Genomic DNA, 14,240 nt, shown 5'->3' with positions numbered 1-14,240 from the left:
TCCTTTGACAGTCAAATAATTAATCATTCCTTCCCAGGAGTTACTTCTGGATTTTGACATGTCTACTTTTGAAATTCCACACTGTATTATAATTATCCAGTTATAGATCTGTCTTCCCTAGCAGACTATAAACCCCTTAGATCAAGGACTGAGTTTTATTTCCACACAATAAATATTTCTTGAAATTTAATCTTAAGAGAGAGAAAACAGGGAGCTGTATTGTTACTTTCATTCATGAGATAAAGAGACCAAGAGACTGACCCAACTGATACCATAATTTATGGCAAGATTTTACTACAAATATACAGATCAGAGATTTTTCCTACTGGTACTCTGATTTTTTAAAAAAATGCAGATTCTTACATATTAATAATATATTTAGAAATATATACAGATATATTCTGTAGAAGTTTGAATACTTCAAAAGAGAGACTATGAAACAGCTGTTTGCAGTGCACAGCACCAATGTCTACAGAGACTGTATTTTAAATATGGCTTGTGGTTTATTATCTGCGACAAGGGAACCAGCTCATGGAAGAATTCCTTGCTTTTTACACTAGACCTGGAAATTCGTTACTGCTCTCGGAGGTACACTGACCTTCCTCATTATCATTTGCAAGACTGGTAATGAAATGATCAAGCTTCTCCAAGCAGCAACCACTTGGCCAAACAGGAAGCTAGGTAGTAACAGCAGTAGAATTATTGATAACACTTGACTCTTCTTAAAGATTTTGGTGTGTGGAGAACTTCTGGTTTAGTTTCTTTCATGGGCCTTAGGAAAAAGCCTAACAAATGATGTGAGCTTTTGTATACAAAGATCTCAGAGCCTTCTGCCCATTAATGTTGATTCATACACACTCTGTCAGTTCCCCTGGGATCAAGGGTAGACATTTTAGAGAAGGATAACTATGGCTACGGGAGATGAATGATGGGTGGACAGATTGGAGCCACTAAACAAGGAAAGGTAACCACCACACAGTAAATTTAAATCCATGACCATCCTTAGCACAGAGTTAACTACACTGATCAATCTCGCCCTGAATAAACCAAGAGCTAACTTTTAAATCCTCAGTGTAAATTCTAGGTCTTTAAAATTCAGACAGAATAAAGAATATAGGATTAGAAGAAAAGGCTTTTTTTTTTTTTTTTTTTAAATAAGCAGTATGTTTTGGCATAACTGCTCAAGGTTTTAAATTTGGAATTAAAATATCTGGAAATCATTCACAAGTCTAACATACACTGATGCTATATTAAAATTATTTATTTACATGTTGGACTCCTCCATTGGAGGTTGCTCCTTAAGAAGTCTTATCCACAATGCTGATATGTGGACATTCAACGCTGTAGAACGAATGAATGATTACCAAAACACTAAAAATATTAGGAGTAGAATAAATGATCTTCAGCTATAAACGAATTTTTGAATGTCAGTGTCCCTCCCTAATCTATCTGTTGTTGTTGTCAGCTGCCGTGGAGTCTGACTCAAGCCAACCCGATGCACAACTGACTGGTTGCAGATAGGACTGCTATAATCCATCGAGTTTGTTTTTTTGTTTCTCCAGGTTTTATTTTGTTCTTGAGAATATGCACAGCAAAACATGCACCAATTCAACAGTTTCTACATGTACAATTTAGGGACACTGATTACATTCTTCGAGTTGTGCAACGATTCTCACCCTACTTTTCTGAGTTGTTCCTCCTTCATTAAATAAACTCACTGCCCTCTAAGGTTCCTATCTAATCTTTCAAGTTGCTGCTGTCAATTTGATCCTATAGATAGTTCTTAAAAGAGCATAATGTTCAAGGTAGACCTTTTTCACTAGTTAAGCTAAGCTATTTTAAGGTTTTAAGATGACTTCAGGGGATATTTTTTGTTTAAGGTTTAAAGATTATCTCAGGGCAATAGTTTCAGGGGTTCACCCAACATTCATGACTCCAGGAAGTTTGGAAGCCATGAAAATCTGAAATTCTGTTCTGCATTTCCCCCCTTTTGATCAGGATTCTTCTATAGAATTTTGATTAAAATGTTCAGTAATGGTAGCTGGGCACCAATCAGTTCTTCTGCTCTCATGGCAAAGGAGACAGCTGTTCATGGAGGCAATTAGCCACACATTCCATATCTTCCTCCTATTTTCCTGACTCTCTTTCCTCCTCTGTTGCTCCAGGTGAATAGAGACCAATTGTTGTGTCTTGGATGGCTGCTTGCAAGCGCTACGCAATGAATTAGGAGGTAAAACAGAAGCACCAAACACATTATCAGGCCAATAAACTGGGATGCCGCATGAAACCATGACCCTAAACCTCCACACCAAGAAACCAAATCCCATGAGGTTTTTGGTTGTACATAAGCAGCCTCAGTAGCTACTCTTTTTTTTTTGTCACTGTTGTAAATATATCTATCACACAATTTTTGCCAATTCAACTTTTTACAAGTGTACAACTTATTGTAATTTTTGCAGCAATTACAGTAACTGGCTGTGCAACCCTACCTTTAATCAATTTGATTTTTCCATTACCGTTAACCCCCCTTTTCCCCCTCTCTCCTGCCCTTGGTACCACTAATAAATTTTGGTCTCTATTCATTTGCCTTTTCTTGTATTTCTACGTAAGTGAGGTCATACAATATTTGTCCTTTTGTGATTGGCTTATTTTGCTCAGTATAATGTCTTCAAGCTCCATCCATACTGTAGCATGTATCAAGACTTCATTTTTCCTACTGGCTGAGTAGTATTCCATTGTATGTATGTGCCACATTTTGCTTAACCACTCATTTGCTGATGGGCATTCATTCAGGTTGTTTCCACCTTTTTGGCTACTGTGAATAGTGCTGTAATGAACAATGGTATACAAGTCTCTTTTTAAGTCTCTGCTTTCAAGTCTTCTGGGTATATACCTAGGAGTGGAATTGCTGAGTCATATGGTAGTTCTATTTTTAGTTTTCTGAGCAACTGCCATACTGTTTTCCATAACCGCTGTACTATTTTACATTCCCACCAGCAATGGTTAGGGGTTCCAATTTCCCTATATCCTTGCCAACACTTTCTGTTGTTGTTTTGTTTTATCTTACCCATCCTAGTAGGAGTTAAATGGTTATCTCATTGTGGTTTTGATTTGCATCTCTCTGATGGCTAATGACACTCAGCATATTTTCATGTGTTTGGTGGCCATTTGAATGTCCTCTTCAGTGAAATGTCTATTCAAGTCCTTTGTCCATTTTATGATTGGGTTGTCTTTTTGTGGTTAAGCTATCAAAGTTTTGTATATTTTTTGGTTACCAGATTCTTGTCGGATGTATGGTTTCCGAAGATATTCTCCCAGTCAGTAGCTTGTCTTTTCATTTTTTTTGGTAATGTCTTTTGATGAACAAAAGTTTTTAATTTTTATGAGGTCCCATTTATTTATTTTGTCTTTTGCTGTTTGTAGTTTTATTATTGTATTAGATAATCCATTGTTGAAAGTTAGGCCTAACAGCGTTGCCCCTGCTTGTTCTTCTAAGAATTTTATGGCTTTAGTTTGCACACTTAGGTCCTTAATCCATTTTGAATTTGTTTTTGTGTATGGTGTGAGGCATGGATCCTGTTTCATTTTTCTGTGTATGGAAATCCAATTTTCCTAGCACCATTTATTGAAGAGACTCTTCTTTCCCCATCAAATGGACTTAGTACCCTTGTCAAAAATCAGTTGACCACAGATGTGTGGGTTTATTTCTGGACTCTCAATTCTATTCTATTGGTCTATGTGTCTATTGTTACATCAGTACCAGGCTGTTTTGATTCTGTAGCTGATTAGTATATTTTAAAATCAGAAAGTGTGAGTCCTCCTACTTTGTTCTTCTCTTTCAACATTGTTTTAGCTATTTGAGGCCTCTTGCCTTTCCATATGAAGGTGAGGATTGGTTTTTCTATTTCTGTAAAGAAGGCTGTTGGAATTTTGATCAGGATTGTGTTGAATCTATAGATCGCTTTGGGTAGCCTCGACATCTTAACAATATTAAGTCTTCCAATCCATGAACATGAAACATCTTTCCATTTACTTAAGTCTTCTTTAATCTCTTTCACCAGTGTTTTATAATTTTCATTGTGTAAGTCCTTCCTTCACGTCCCTGGTTAGATTTATACCTAGGTATTTTATTCTTAGATGCTATTGTAAATGGAATTGTTTCCCTAATTTCGCTTTCAGATTTCTTATTGCTGATGTATAGAAACCCAAATGATTTTTGTTTGTTGACTTTGTACCCTGCAACTTTGCTAAATTCCTCTATTAGCTCTAGAAGTTTTCTTGTGGACTCTTTGGGATTTTCTATATATAGGATCATATCACTGGTGAATAGAGATAATTTTACTTCTTTTCCAATCTGGATACCTTTTATTTCTTTTTCTTGTCTTATTTCTCTGGCTAGGACTTCTAATACAATATTGAATAGAAGCGGGGAGAGTGAGCACCCTTGTCTTGTTCCTGATTTCAAGGTGAAAGCTCTCAGTCTTTCTACATTAAGTATAATGTCGGCTGTTGGCTTTTCATATACGCCCTGAGTCATACTGAGGAATTTCCCTTCTATTTGAATCCACAGGGTTTTCACTGGCTGATTTTTGGAAGTAGATCACCAGGCCTTTTTGCATAGCCCATCTTAGTTTGGAAGCTCTGCTGAAACCTCATCAGCATCATAGTACCACACAAGCCTCCACCAGCAGACAGGTGTTGGCTGCACATGAAGTGCATTGGCTGAGAATGGAACTTGGGTCTCTTACATGGAAAAGGAGAATTCTACCACTGAACCACCACTGTCCTCATCTTTTTCTCTCCTAATCTATACAGAAGTGTTTTATTGAAAATTACAACACATTTTTTCTGGCCACCTCTCTTCATGGGAAAAAAAAAGTTATAATACAGAAAAATTTTCACTAACATTCAAAGGTTTAAGGTACATATATTTTATCCCTTACCACTAAAAATACTTCTAAAACATATGAGTCCAGCAAACAAATGCCATGGAAATGTTTACCTTCTACAGTCATCAGAGAAATGCAAATTAAAGTTCACTTGAGCTACCTTTTTTTTTTTTTTTTTAATTTATTGTACTTTAGATGAAGGTTTAAAGAACAAACTAGCTTCTCATTAAACAATTAATACACGTATTGTTTTGTGACACTGGTTGCCAACCCCATGACATGTCAACACTCTCTCCTTCTCGACCTTGGGTTCCCCATAATCAGCTTTCCAGTCTCCTCCTGCCTTCTTGTCCTTGCCCCTGGGCTGGTGTGCCCATTTAGTCTCGTTTTGTTTTATGGGCCTGTCTAATCTTTGGCTAAAGGGTGAACCTCAGGAGTGATTTCATTACTGAGCTAAAAGGGTGTCCGGGGGCCATACTCTCGGGGATTCCCCAGTCTCTGTCAGACCAGTAAGTCTTGTCTTTTTTTTTCTGTGAGTTAGAATTTTGTTCTACATTTTTCTCCAGCTCTGTCCAGGACCCTCTACTATGATCCCTGTCAGAGCAGTTGGTGGTGGGTGGTAGCCAGGCACCATCTAGCTGTGCTGGACTCAGTCTGGTGGAGGCTGTGGTAGTTGTGGTCCATTAGTCCTTTGGACTAATCTTTCCCTCGTGTCTTTAGTTTTCTTCATTCTTCATTGCTCCACATGGGGTGTGACCAGTGAAGTACCTCAGATGGCCGTTGAGCTACCATTTAATACCTAACTAAGCAAGTGAAAAGCAGCCCTGGTGGCAGAGTGGTTAAGCACTTGGCTCCTAACCAAAAGGTCAGGGGTTTGAATCCACCAGCTGCTCCGTGGGAGAAAGATGTGGTAATCTGCTTCTGTGAAGATTTACAGCCTCAGAACCCCTATGAGGCAGTTCTACTCTGTCCTATAAGGTTGCTATGAGTGGGAGTTCAACTCAATGGCAATAGTTTTTTTTTTTTTTAAGCAGGTAAAACTTTAAAAAAATAAGTTATATTTTAAAGCCTAATCACTTAGATAAAATTCTAGTGTGATCAGCTTTACAGAACTACCTTTCTGTTATAGAAATCAATCCCAGGAACTCATCTGGTATTTGCCAAAAAAAAAAAAAAAAAAAAAAAAAGAATTATATAAATCAAGAGACCCCAAGAAAGGAATGAGGAATGTACATAGCATTTCTTGCAACCTATAGGACTTTCTTATGGTCTGACATTGATTTTGAGGACTGGTTTGAGAGTTAAAAACTATGTGAAATCAGGGTGTGAGGCAGGGGAGGAGACTTAGAGGAGCCACTGTAAAGAACTGCAAGTGAGCAGCTCAGCTCTTTGCCACAACCAACTCACAAAGAAAACTACATGGGATCTGTGGTGGGATTGATTACTTTTGTGTGTGGCCTTCCTAGCCACGGTCTTGTAACTCCCACCAAGGTGACTGGGAGGGACTGTGTGATAAGGTAATTGTGGCCCACCAAGGGGATTGGTCAGTTTTGCCTTAAAAGAGCCAATTTCAGAGCAGAGAGGAGGATCCTACCACCACAAAGGAAGAACAGCCAGGAGAGAGCACATCCTTTGGACCTGGGGTCGTTGTGCTGAGAAGCTCCTGGAAGCAGGAGACCAAGACGGCAAAAGAGAGAGAGCAAGCTATAACCCTGAACATGCTGAGATACGGTGGCAGGAGAGACCTGGCAGCAGGAGACGGTGCGGTGGGCTTCCTGGCCCATGGAGAGAGAAAGCTGAGTGCCTTCTGGCGAGAGGCCTAGGGCCAGGGAGAGATGCGTCTGTGAGCACAGTAGGGAAGACGCTGCACTGATGGAAGAACGTGTTCCTGAGCCTGAACTGTAACTGTTACTTCTCTAATAAACCCCATAATCCTGAGTATGGTCTGTGAGTTCTGTGTGGCCACTGCAACAAATTATCGAACCTAGTAGAGAGTGCTGTGGGAGGGACAGTTGGTGTCAGAATTGGTAAAGATGGTGGAGAGAGGAGGCATGTCTGACCCTCGCTTCACAGGAATCAGCCTTGGGCTGTTGACCCTGGTCTTCCTTCCCCCTTGTTGGGTTGGAGAAGGTCTGACACTGCCCCCACGCTGTCTTTACAGATCACCTACTCCTTTACTAAGAAAGTGGCAGCTGAGTAAAAATAGATAAAAATATTTCTCATTCCAGATTAGTTGTTACTACCAGATGTACACTGAATTATTACTCTCAAGGAAAAGCTACTTCTTCTGATGGCCCCAATCTTAAAAACTGGAATCCAAAAACCAAACCCACTGCCACTGAGTCAGTTTCGACTGATAGTGACCCTACAGGACAGAGTAGAACTGCCCCATAGGATTTCCAAGGAGCGCCTGGTGGATTTGAACTGCCGACCTTTTGGTGAGCAGCCAAGTTCGTAACCACTGCTCGCACCATCAGGGCTCCAAAGCTGGAATAAGTAGCGCCTGTGTGAGGCTGGGCACAAAAGCAGGGCCACTAATTGGTCCTCCTTCCCCCATCCCCTCAAGTCATATAGATGATGGCAGGTTTAGGGACTGTTTGCAAGTATCTGAATGAGCTCTGAAATCTGGAATTCTTTGTAATGGTACCCACTGTATTGAAGTTTTACTGGTATATTTATTCTCTTACACTAAAATATTTTTTTAATATTCAAGCACTGAAGAAATTCATAGAAAAATAAAGAAATGATGTGTGTTATGGATTGAATTGTGTCTCCAAAAAATATATGTTGTAAATCCTAACCTCTATGCCTATGGTTATAATTCCATTTGGGAATGGGCTGTCTTTGTTATTTTAATGAGGCAGGACTAGTAAGGTTATGTCTTGAGCTGAGCTCTTACAAAATATAAAAGGAGCAGATTAAGCAAGCAGAAATAGGGGAAGATAGATGCCAAGACACATGAAGATCTCTAAGGAACCAGGAAACAGAAGCTAAAGAGGCAAGGACCTTCTCCCAGAGCCAACACAGAGAGAAAGCCTTTCCCTAGAGCCACACCCTGAATTTGGACTTCTAGCCTCCTCAATAGTGATAAAATAAATTTATTTGTTAAAGCCATCCACTTGTGGTACTTCTGTTATTAGCAGCACTAGATAACTAAGACAATGTGCAAAGATAAAGAAATGATGATCTACCTCATAATTTAAAAAATGCAAAATGAGATTTCTTTTTCTCCCCCCATCTATCAGATTGGCAAAAGTTTAGAAGTTTGATAATAGCACTTCTGGTGTGAATGTGGAAAAATAGGCATTTACTTACATGTGGGTGCAAATATAGGTATAAGCTTTTTGGAAAACAATTTTACAATATCTGTCACAATTCTACAAATTTACAATATTTATCACTTTTACAATAAGTGATAAATCATGTATTCTTATAATTTTAAAACTCACCCTAGGAATGTACTTGCGAAAAGAAGCCAAGACATATGCACCATGACTTTCACCACAGTGTTTGTATTAGCAATAAAATGGAAACAATATAAGCATCCACCAACAAGGGACTGATTAAGCAATTGATGGTACAGCCAATGGCATACCAGGCAGCCATTTAAAAAGAACAGTGAGTTTGTATATACTTATATAGAAAGATCAAGACAGATTAGCTGAAAAAAAGCTTGCGCAGGACAGCATCTACATCTTTTGCTTTGTTATTTTGTTTTAACAGATATACACATTATCACTTTTATTGAATCGACATCTATGTGAAAGACTTGCCCAATGTCCTGGCTTCATTTCTCTGTTCCTGTTCATGGCAATACTTCTCCAAAAAGCTATCCGCATTTGCTGTCTGTTGTTCACTTCCCTTTCATTCTCAATCTATTCCAAACTGGCTCTGTCCGTCATCTCTCTACTAAAACTACAATCATCAATGAACTCCATGTTGCCAAACCCACTGGCCATTTCTCTATTCCCAACTTACTTCTCTGAATCATATAACAATTGACTACTCTTTTCTTCTTGAAACACTTACCTCTATCTGAACTTCTAAATTTTGGAGCCCTGAGTCCTATTAAGTTTTCTATGTATACTTTCTCCTTGGGCAAGATCAGTCCCATTGTTTTAAATACCACTGACATGCTAATCACTTCCAAATTTATAATTTCAGCCTGATCTCTCCCATGAGTTTCACACTAGTAAATCCAACAGTTTAACATCTTCACTTAATTTGTAACTTAATCAGTCCCTCACTGAACTTCTGATTTTTCTCTCTCAAACCTGTGACTCCCCCAGTTTTCTCTGTCTCATAAACGATAACACATATATGAAGGGCTCATGGCCAAAACCCCAAGGAGTCACCTTTGATTCCATACACTCCTGGACCTTCCACATCTAATCCATTGAGAAGTTACACAGATTCTCAACACCCTAGTCTGCACCTGGCTCTTTTGCCCCCATGACAAAATGGCAGAAGTGGCCACTCCCACCTCCTGTAAGGTTGACAACACCTTACCTAGCCATATAAAGTTCTGTTCTCCATTTCTTAAGTTACTTGTACATTTTGATCTGATAATTTGTAAGGTCTGACTCCACTTCTGGACATGTAATATGATATAGTATAAACTATATAGTATAAACTACATCACTCTAAAAATTAGCATTCATATAATTATCTGTCTGTAACTTTCTAAAATCTGATGCCTACAAGCCCCTTCATCTGTTGGCAGTTATCAACAAAGTTTCTTACCCTCTTCTTCCCAGGCTCAGAAGCACGAGTATCATAATCATCAGGGAGCTGGAGATAATCCTCCATTCTGCTTGCAATTGCCTCCCAGTCACGTTTCCTTTTAGTGCCAGTCCTCAATCCATCCAACTTGTCTGGGGGACAAACACAGAGCCGTGGCATTAAGGAACAGTGTGAATTTGCACAAAACACACAAACAAGGGAAAAGAAAGCTGGAACACTTTCAGAGGGCACATCCACATTTTTTAGAGCAGCATCACTTGCAGATCCAAAGTATCTTCTTGGCTGAGATAATATCAAGTTTTGTGCAATTTCCATTGTTTATCTGGTGTTCATAGTGGTAGCCATTATAATGTTGGTTAAGTAACAAATATGGGCAAACACAAGAAAAGGCACTTGTCTCCTGTCCTCCTTGTTCCCCAATCTTCCAAAATCATAGCACCTCAGCTCTTTATGTTCAGAAGGAAAATTCAAAGTTGGTTTTTCCTAAGAACAATTTCTTCCGCTCTTTTTTTTTTTAAACACAATATTAGCACCACCCATTTGATCTGCTATCCTGTGTGATACTGTGTCACATAAGAGCAGGTAGTACCAAGAACACAATGAGTCAAGCTAATGTTTAAGAAAGTTTTAGATTAACAGTTTCTACTGAACAGGAATCTCAAGATTTGAGATGCTGTGTGAGGATTCACCATGAGTTAATGTTTATGAATAAGCTAACTGTACAAGATCACTACTTTTTTTGGTTATACTATGAAGTGCTGTTACCATTCTAAGGCTAAGGACTAGTCAGCCAAAGTGACCAGATTTGAAATTTTCTTACTGAACCCTCAATCTGAGAGGGCTAGGCTTTCCAAGGGCCCCAAACTATAATCAATTAAATACACAGGGATTGATGATTCAGAAATTATGAGATATGAGTTTAGATGTCTTCAAGAACACGCAATGAAAATATGTTGCTTTTTTTATTTGTCAATACTGATTTTGAATATTACATGTGGAACATTAAGAGTTATATTTTATATATACATATATTTTAGCTACTTTCAAGCACTAAACTTTTGAATCATCTGGAGTAACAGAAACACACTATTATTAAGCAGGCCAATAAAGAAAAGCCTAAAATCTTTAGAGACACACAATAACCATAGTTCATTGAATTTCATAAATGGTACAGCATGTACAGAATAGAAATCTTTTAGGCACCAAGTTGGAAGAACTTGATATGAAAGGAGAAGTGCAATGGAAGCAGTGGTAGGAGGGAAGGTGAATTTATGTTTCAAATAGGAAAGTTTCACACACAACTAACAGTATCCATACCATACAGGCTTCAAAACTCAGTAAAATTTTGCATACTTGGTAAAGCTTTTATTTCCTAAATCCCTCCCCAATAGAAGCAATATAATTGAAAAATCAGTAAGGTAAACTACAACACTATACAACTCAAGAAAACTTTATCATCCCCCTTTGGCAGAATTTGAATATGGACGACTTCAACAGAAACAGTCTTCTGATCTCTTCCATAAGTCATATGCTGTACCAAATGGCTCTATCTACATGTACATGACAGGTCGTTTTATACAAGATCTTCAAGAAGTGACCCCTTCTCTGCACAGGGACACAAGATATGGTATTAGAAAACCAACAAAGTCCCACAAACCATACAACCAGAAAAGTAGAATTTTCAAACTTAATAAGATCAGCTTTGACAACGTACTTCATAGGGAAAATTTCATATTTTAATTCCAAGAACAGAGCATGGCCAGGCAGCAATGCGAAAGGGCAATGTGAAAACTGAAAAAACTTTTTCCTCACACACTGGGTATATGACAGAAATTACAGATCAGTAGTTCCATATTTGCAACATGGACGTTCACAAGCGCATGTATTTCTAGTCTGAGCACCCTTTTATGAAATGTTGACTTGGAAATTTAATCGTGCTTTGACATGTTTAAAGTTTCCTCCTTGAGGCTGAAGGAAGGCTCACACCTCTTCCACATGGCATCCTGAAAGCCCAAATGCACAGATGTATGACATAAGGTGAGGGAAGAGGAATCTGGGGTGTTAAGTGCAGAAGGAAGAATGGTGTCCAGTATACCCATACTAATGATTTTCAGAGGTTTTGAGTTTCAAAAGATGAACTTTTAATATTAAGATGAAGTTTTAAATATCCAACTCAGAAGGTCACAGAATTTTGTATCTTCAAAACAGTATATATTTTTATAGTACAACAGAAAAAATCCTTAAATACATCTATTTATATTCTAAATGTAAATGGTAGTTCTGAAAATCTGTTCAAGGTGAACATACAAGAGGTATGTGCCTAAACAAATAATAGTTACGTGAGACTATGAAGAGATGAATCTGACATACAGACAACTCAATTTGTGCTTATGAGTTGTGTGTACTGTCCTCACTTAAAGAGAACTATACACATAACTCATAAGCACAGGCAAATGACACTGAGGTGAGAAAAGCAAAAGTTCTTGATATGGGGAAATCTAAATCAGGATGATAACAGCCTCAAATATTTCAGTCCTCACAGTTTGAGATACTAAAATCAAGTCATTGGAACTTAAGTGGCTCTGATGCTGAATCCCAGCACTGACATGACACAGAACACCCACCCTTGCATCAGGGTGCCTGTGTCCCAGCTGGGCAGAAGCCAGCCATGTGGACTGAAGCTGGGCCACAGACAGCCTTCAACAACTCCATGACACCATGCCAGGTGTAGTGCAGGCCTGTTCTGAACTGTATACTGTACTTAATGAGCACAGACCAAGAAGTCTGCAATAAGATTTAACCAGCTGCACAAAAGACTACAGTTAAGAATTCATCATTGGCAGACTCATTTGTGAATCAAAATTTCTTAGCTTCAGATTCATTATGCTGGGTGGAAACATATTAGGCTAAAGCTTCATATGTTTCCATCCAGCATGATGATGTTACCAAGAATAATTTAAGAATGTTGGCAAAATACTCAGTAAAATAAATTGTATCTGGTAATCAAACATATTGAACTTGTTATGATAAGGAAGGCAAAATAAATAGGCTAATTCTTAGATGCAAAACCCCCACATTTTAGAGAAGAATCTTCTCAACTGGCTCCTTCTATCAAGAATGCTCACACTCATAGCTGGATTAGCTCTTAATACGATACAAGTGGCATAAGTGGTATAAGATGAAAGTTATTATACAAGATATCAGTCATTCTCATTAAAAACAAACAAAAGCCCAACTGAAAACATGTTAGAATTTATTTTCTAGTTCATTCATTACCAGACCTTCACAGCCTGAAATGGTTTATTTAACAAATCCATTTCTGGAATTCACTGTCTAATGTTCTGTCTTTAACACTGACTGAATCTGTATAAAATGTATTTTCTGAGAAGCAAATGGTAGACAGGCTAGACTTTTTTCCAGACATTAATGCTAAATTTAATACCATATTTTCTTGAATAATCATCATAATGAAATTCCATTTTCCTTTCTCTTTAGAAACTAGAAAGAAAACGTAGAGAATGGACTAGCTCAAATTTAAAAAAAACATTATCCCAGATCATATATTACATAAGGCCTGTGAAGATTATATGCTTAGTTAAGAAATTTATCACTTTTACGATCCCCTTATCTTTATTTATGATCTCTATTTCTGCCCCAAAAGATAATCACTATTTCGAGAACCAGAAAGAGAAGAACGATTTTAGTCTTACAGGTCAATCTAAAATAAAGAACTACAAACAGATTCAATCTCATGTCAAAATAAGCAGGTCTAAAGCATTATCATTAGAAAAGTAATTTGTGACTGAGTACTCTACTATAATATTTAATTGCATGTAAACACTTACAAATCCTTTAAAGGTCTAGCGAAGGAGGTAGTTGGTTATCATTAAGATTTCCCCCAGAAGGAAGAATAATAGAAGAATATGTCAGTAACCACAATTTTTACATGACAAACACTAGAAATTTTTTTTTAGAGTTTATAACAAAGCATCTACCCCGATAATAAAGTAATACTACATTTATGGAACTATCTTTCAACATAGGACCTGATCAACATCAACTGCTAACACAGTTGAGCAAAACGAAAGGCATAGCCTATGCAATTGTAAGTAAAATGTACCCTCTGATGTCAGAAGCACAGATAATGTGGTCCAGTAAGTGAAGCAGCTAAATGACTCAAACTTTTCTACAAATTGAAGATATTTAGACGGTTACTTCAATTTTAGAGTAATAGCATGATATCGGGAAGAGAAACAGATTGACGGTCATACTTCAAACATCAGTAAGCCCAATCTTCTCAAAAAGGCTTTATTGCATTTTCTTAGATTTTTATTAATACATTTTAATCAACAGGTTAAGTAGTTCTCTTTAAGGGAGGACAACAAATCACTGAAAAAATGTCATGTAATATCACCATGAGCTATTGGAGGAAAATCCACTGGATACATACAATTTTCTGCTTAACAGATAACCTCCGATCAAGCAACTCCAGTTTTTTATTTAAACAACCACTTTAACTGGTTCACCTTGTAATCTAGCACTAAAGACAACTTGAAGGAAAATTTAAATGGAATCTGATAAAAGCAGGCTCCTCAAAAACTTGAATTA

The 14,240-nt window shown here is 37.8% G+C and overlaps 1 protein-coding gene across 1 annotated transcript in view; it reads right to left on the bottom strand.

Annotated features, from left to right (window-relative positions):
- YLPM1 (YLP motif containing 1) overlaps positions 1 to 14,240 on the bottom strand; it is an 85,861-nt gene that overhangs the window by 6,798 nt on the left and 64,823 nt on the right. The window contains exon 19 of the mRNA XM_004371043.3: positions 9,633 to 9,763. Within this exon, the coding sequence (XP_004371100.1) occupies positions 9,633 to 9,763 (131 nt within the window). The remainder of the gene's footprint in view (positions 1 to 9,632; positions 9,764 to 14,240) is intronic.

Source organism: Trichechus manatus, unplaced genomic scaffold (assembly GCF_000243295.1).
Source record: "Trichechus manatus latirostris isolate Lorelei unplaced genomic scaffold, TriManLat1.0 scaffold00010, whole genome shotgun sequence".
Taxonomy (NCBI): domain Eukaryota; kingdom Metazoa; phylum Chordata; class Mammalia; order Sirenia; family Trichechidae; genus Trichechus; species Trichechus manatus.
Note: the sequence above shows the minus strand (reverse complement) of the source record. Positions and strands in the feature narration are given on the sequence as shown.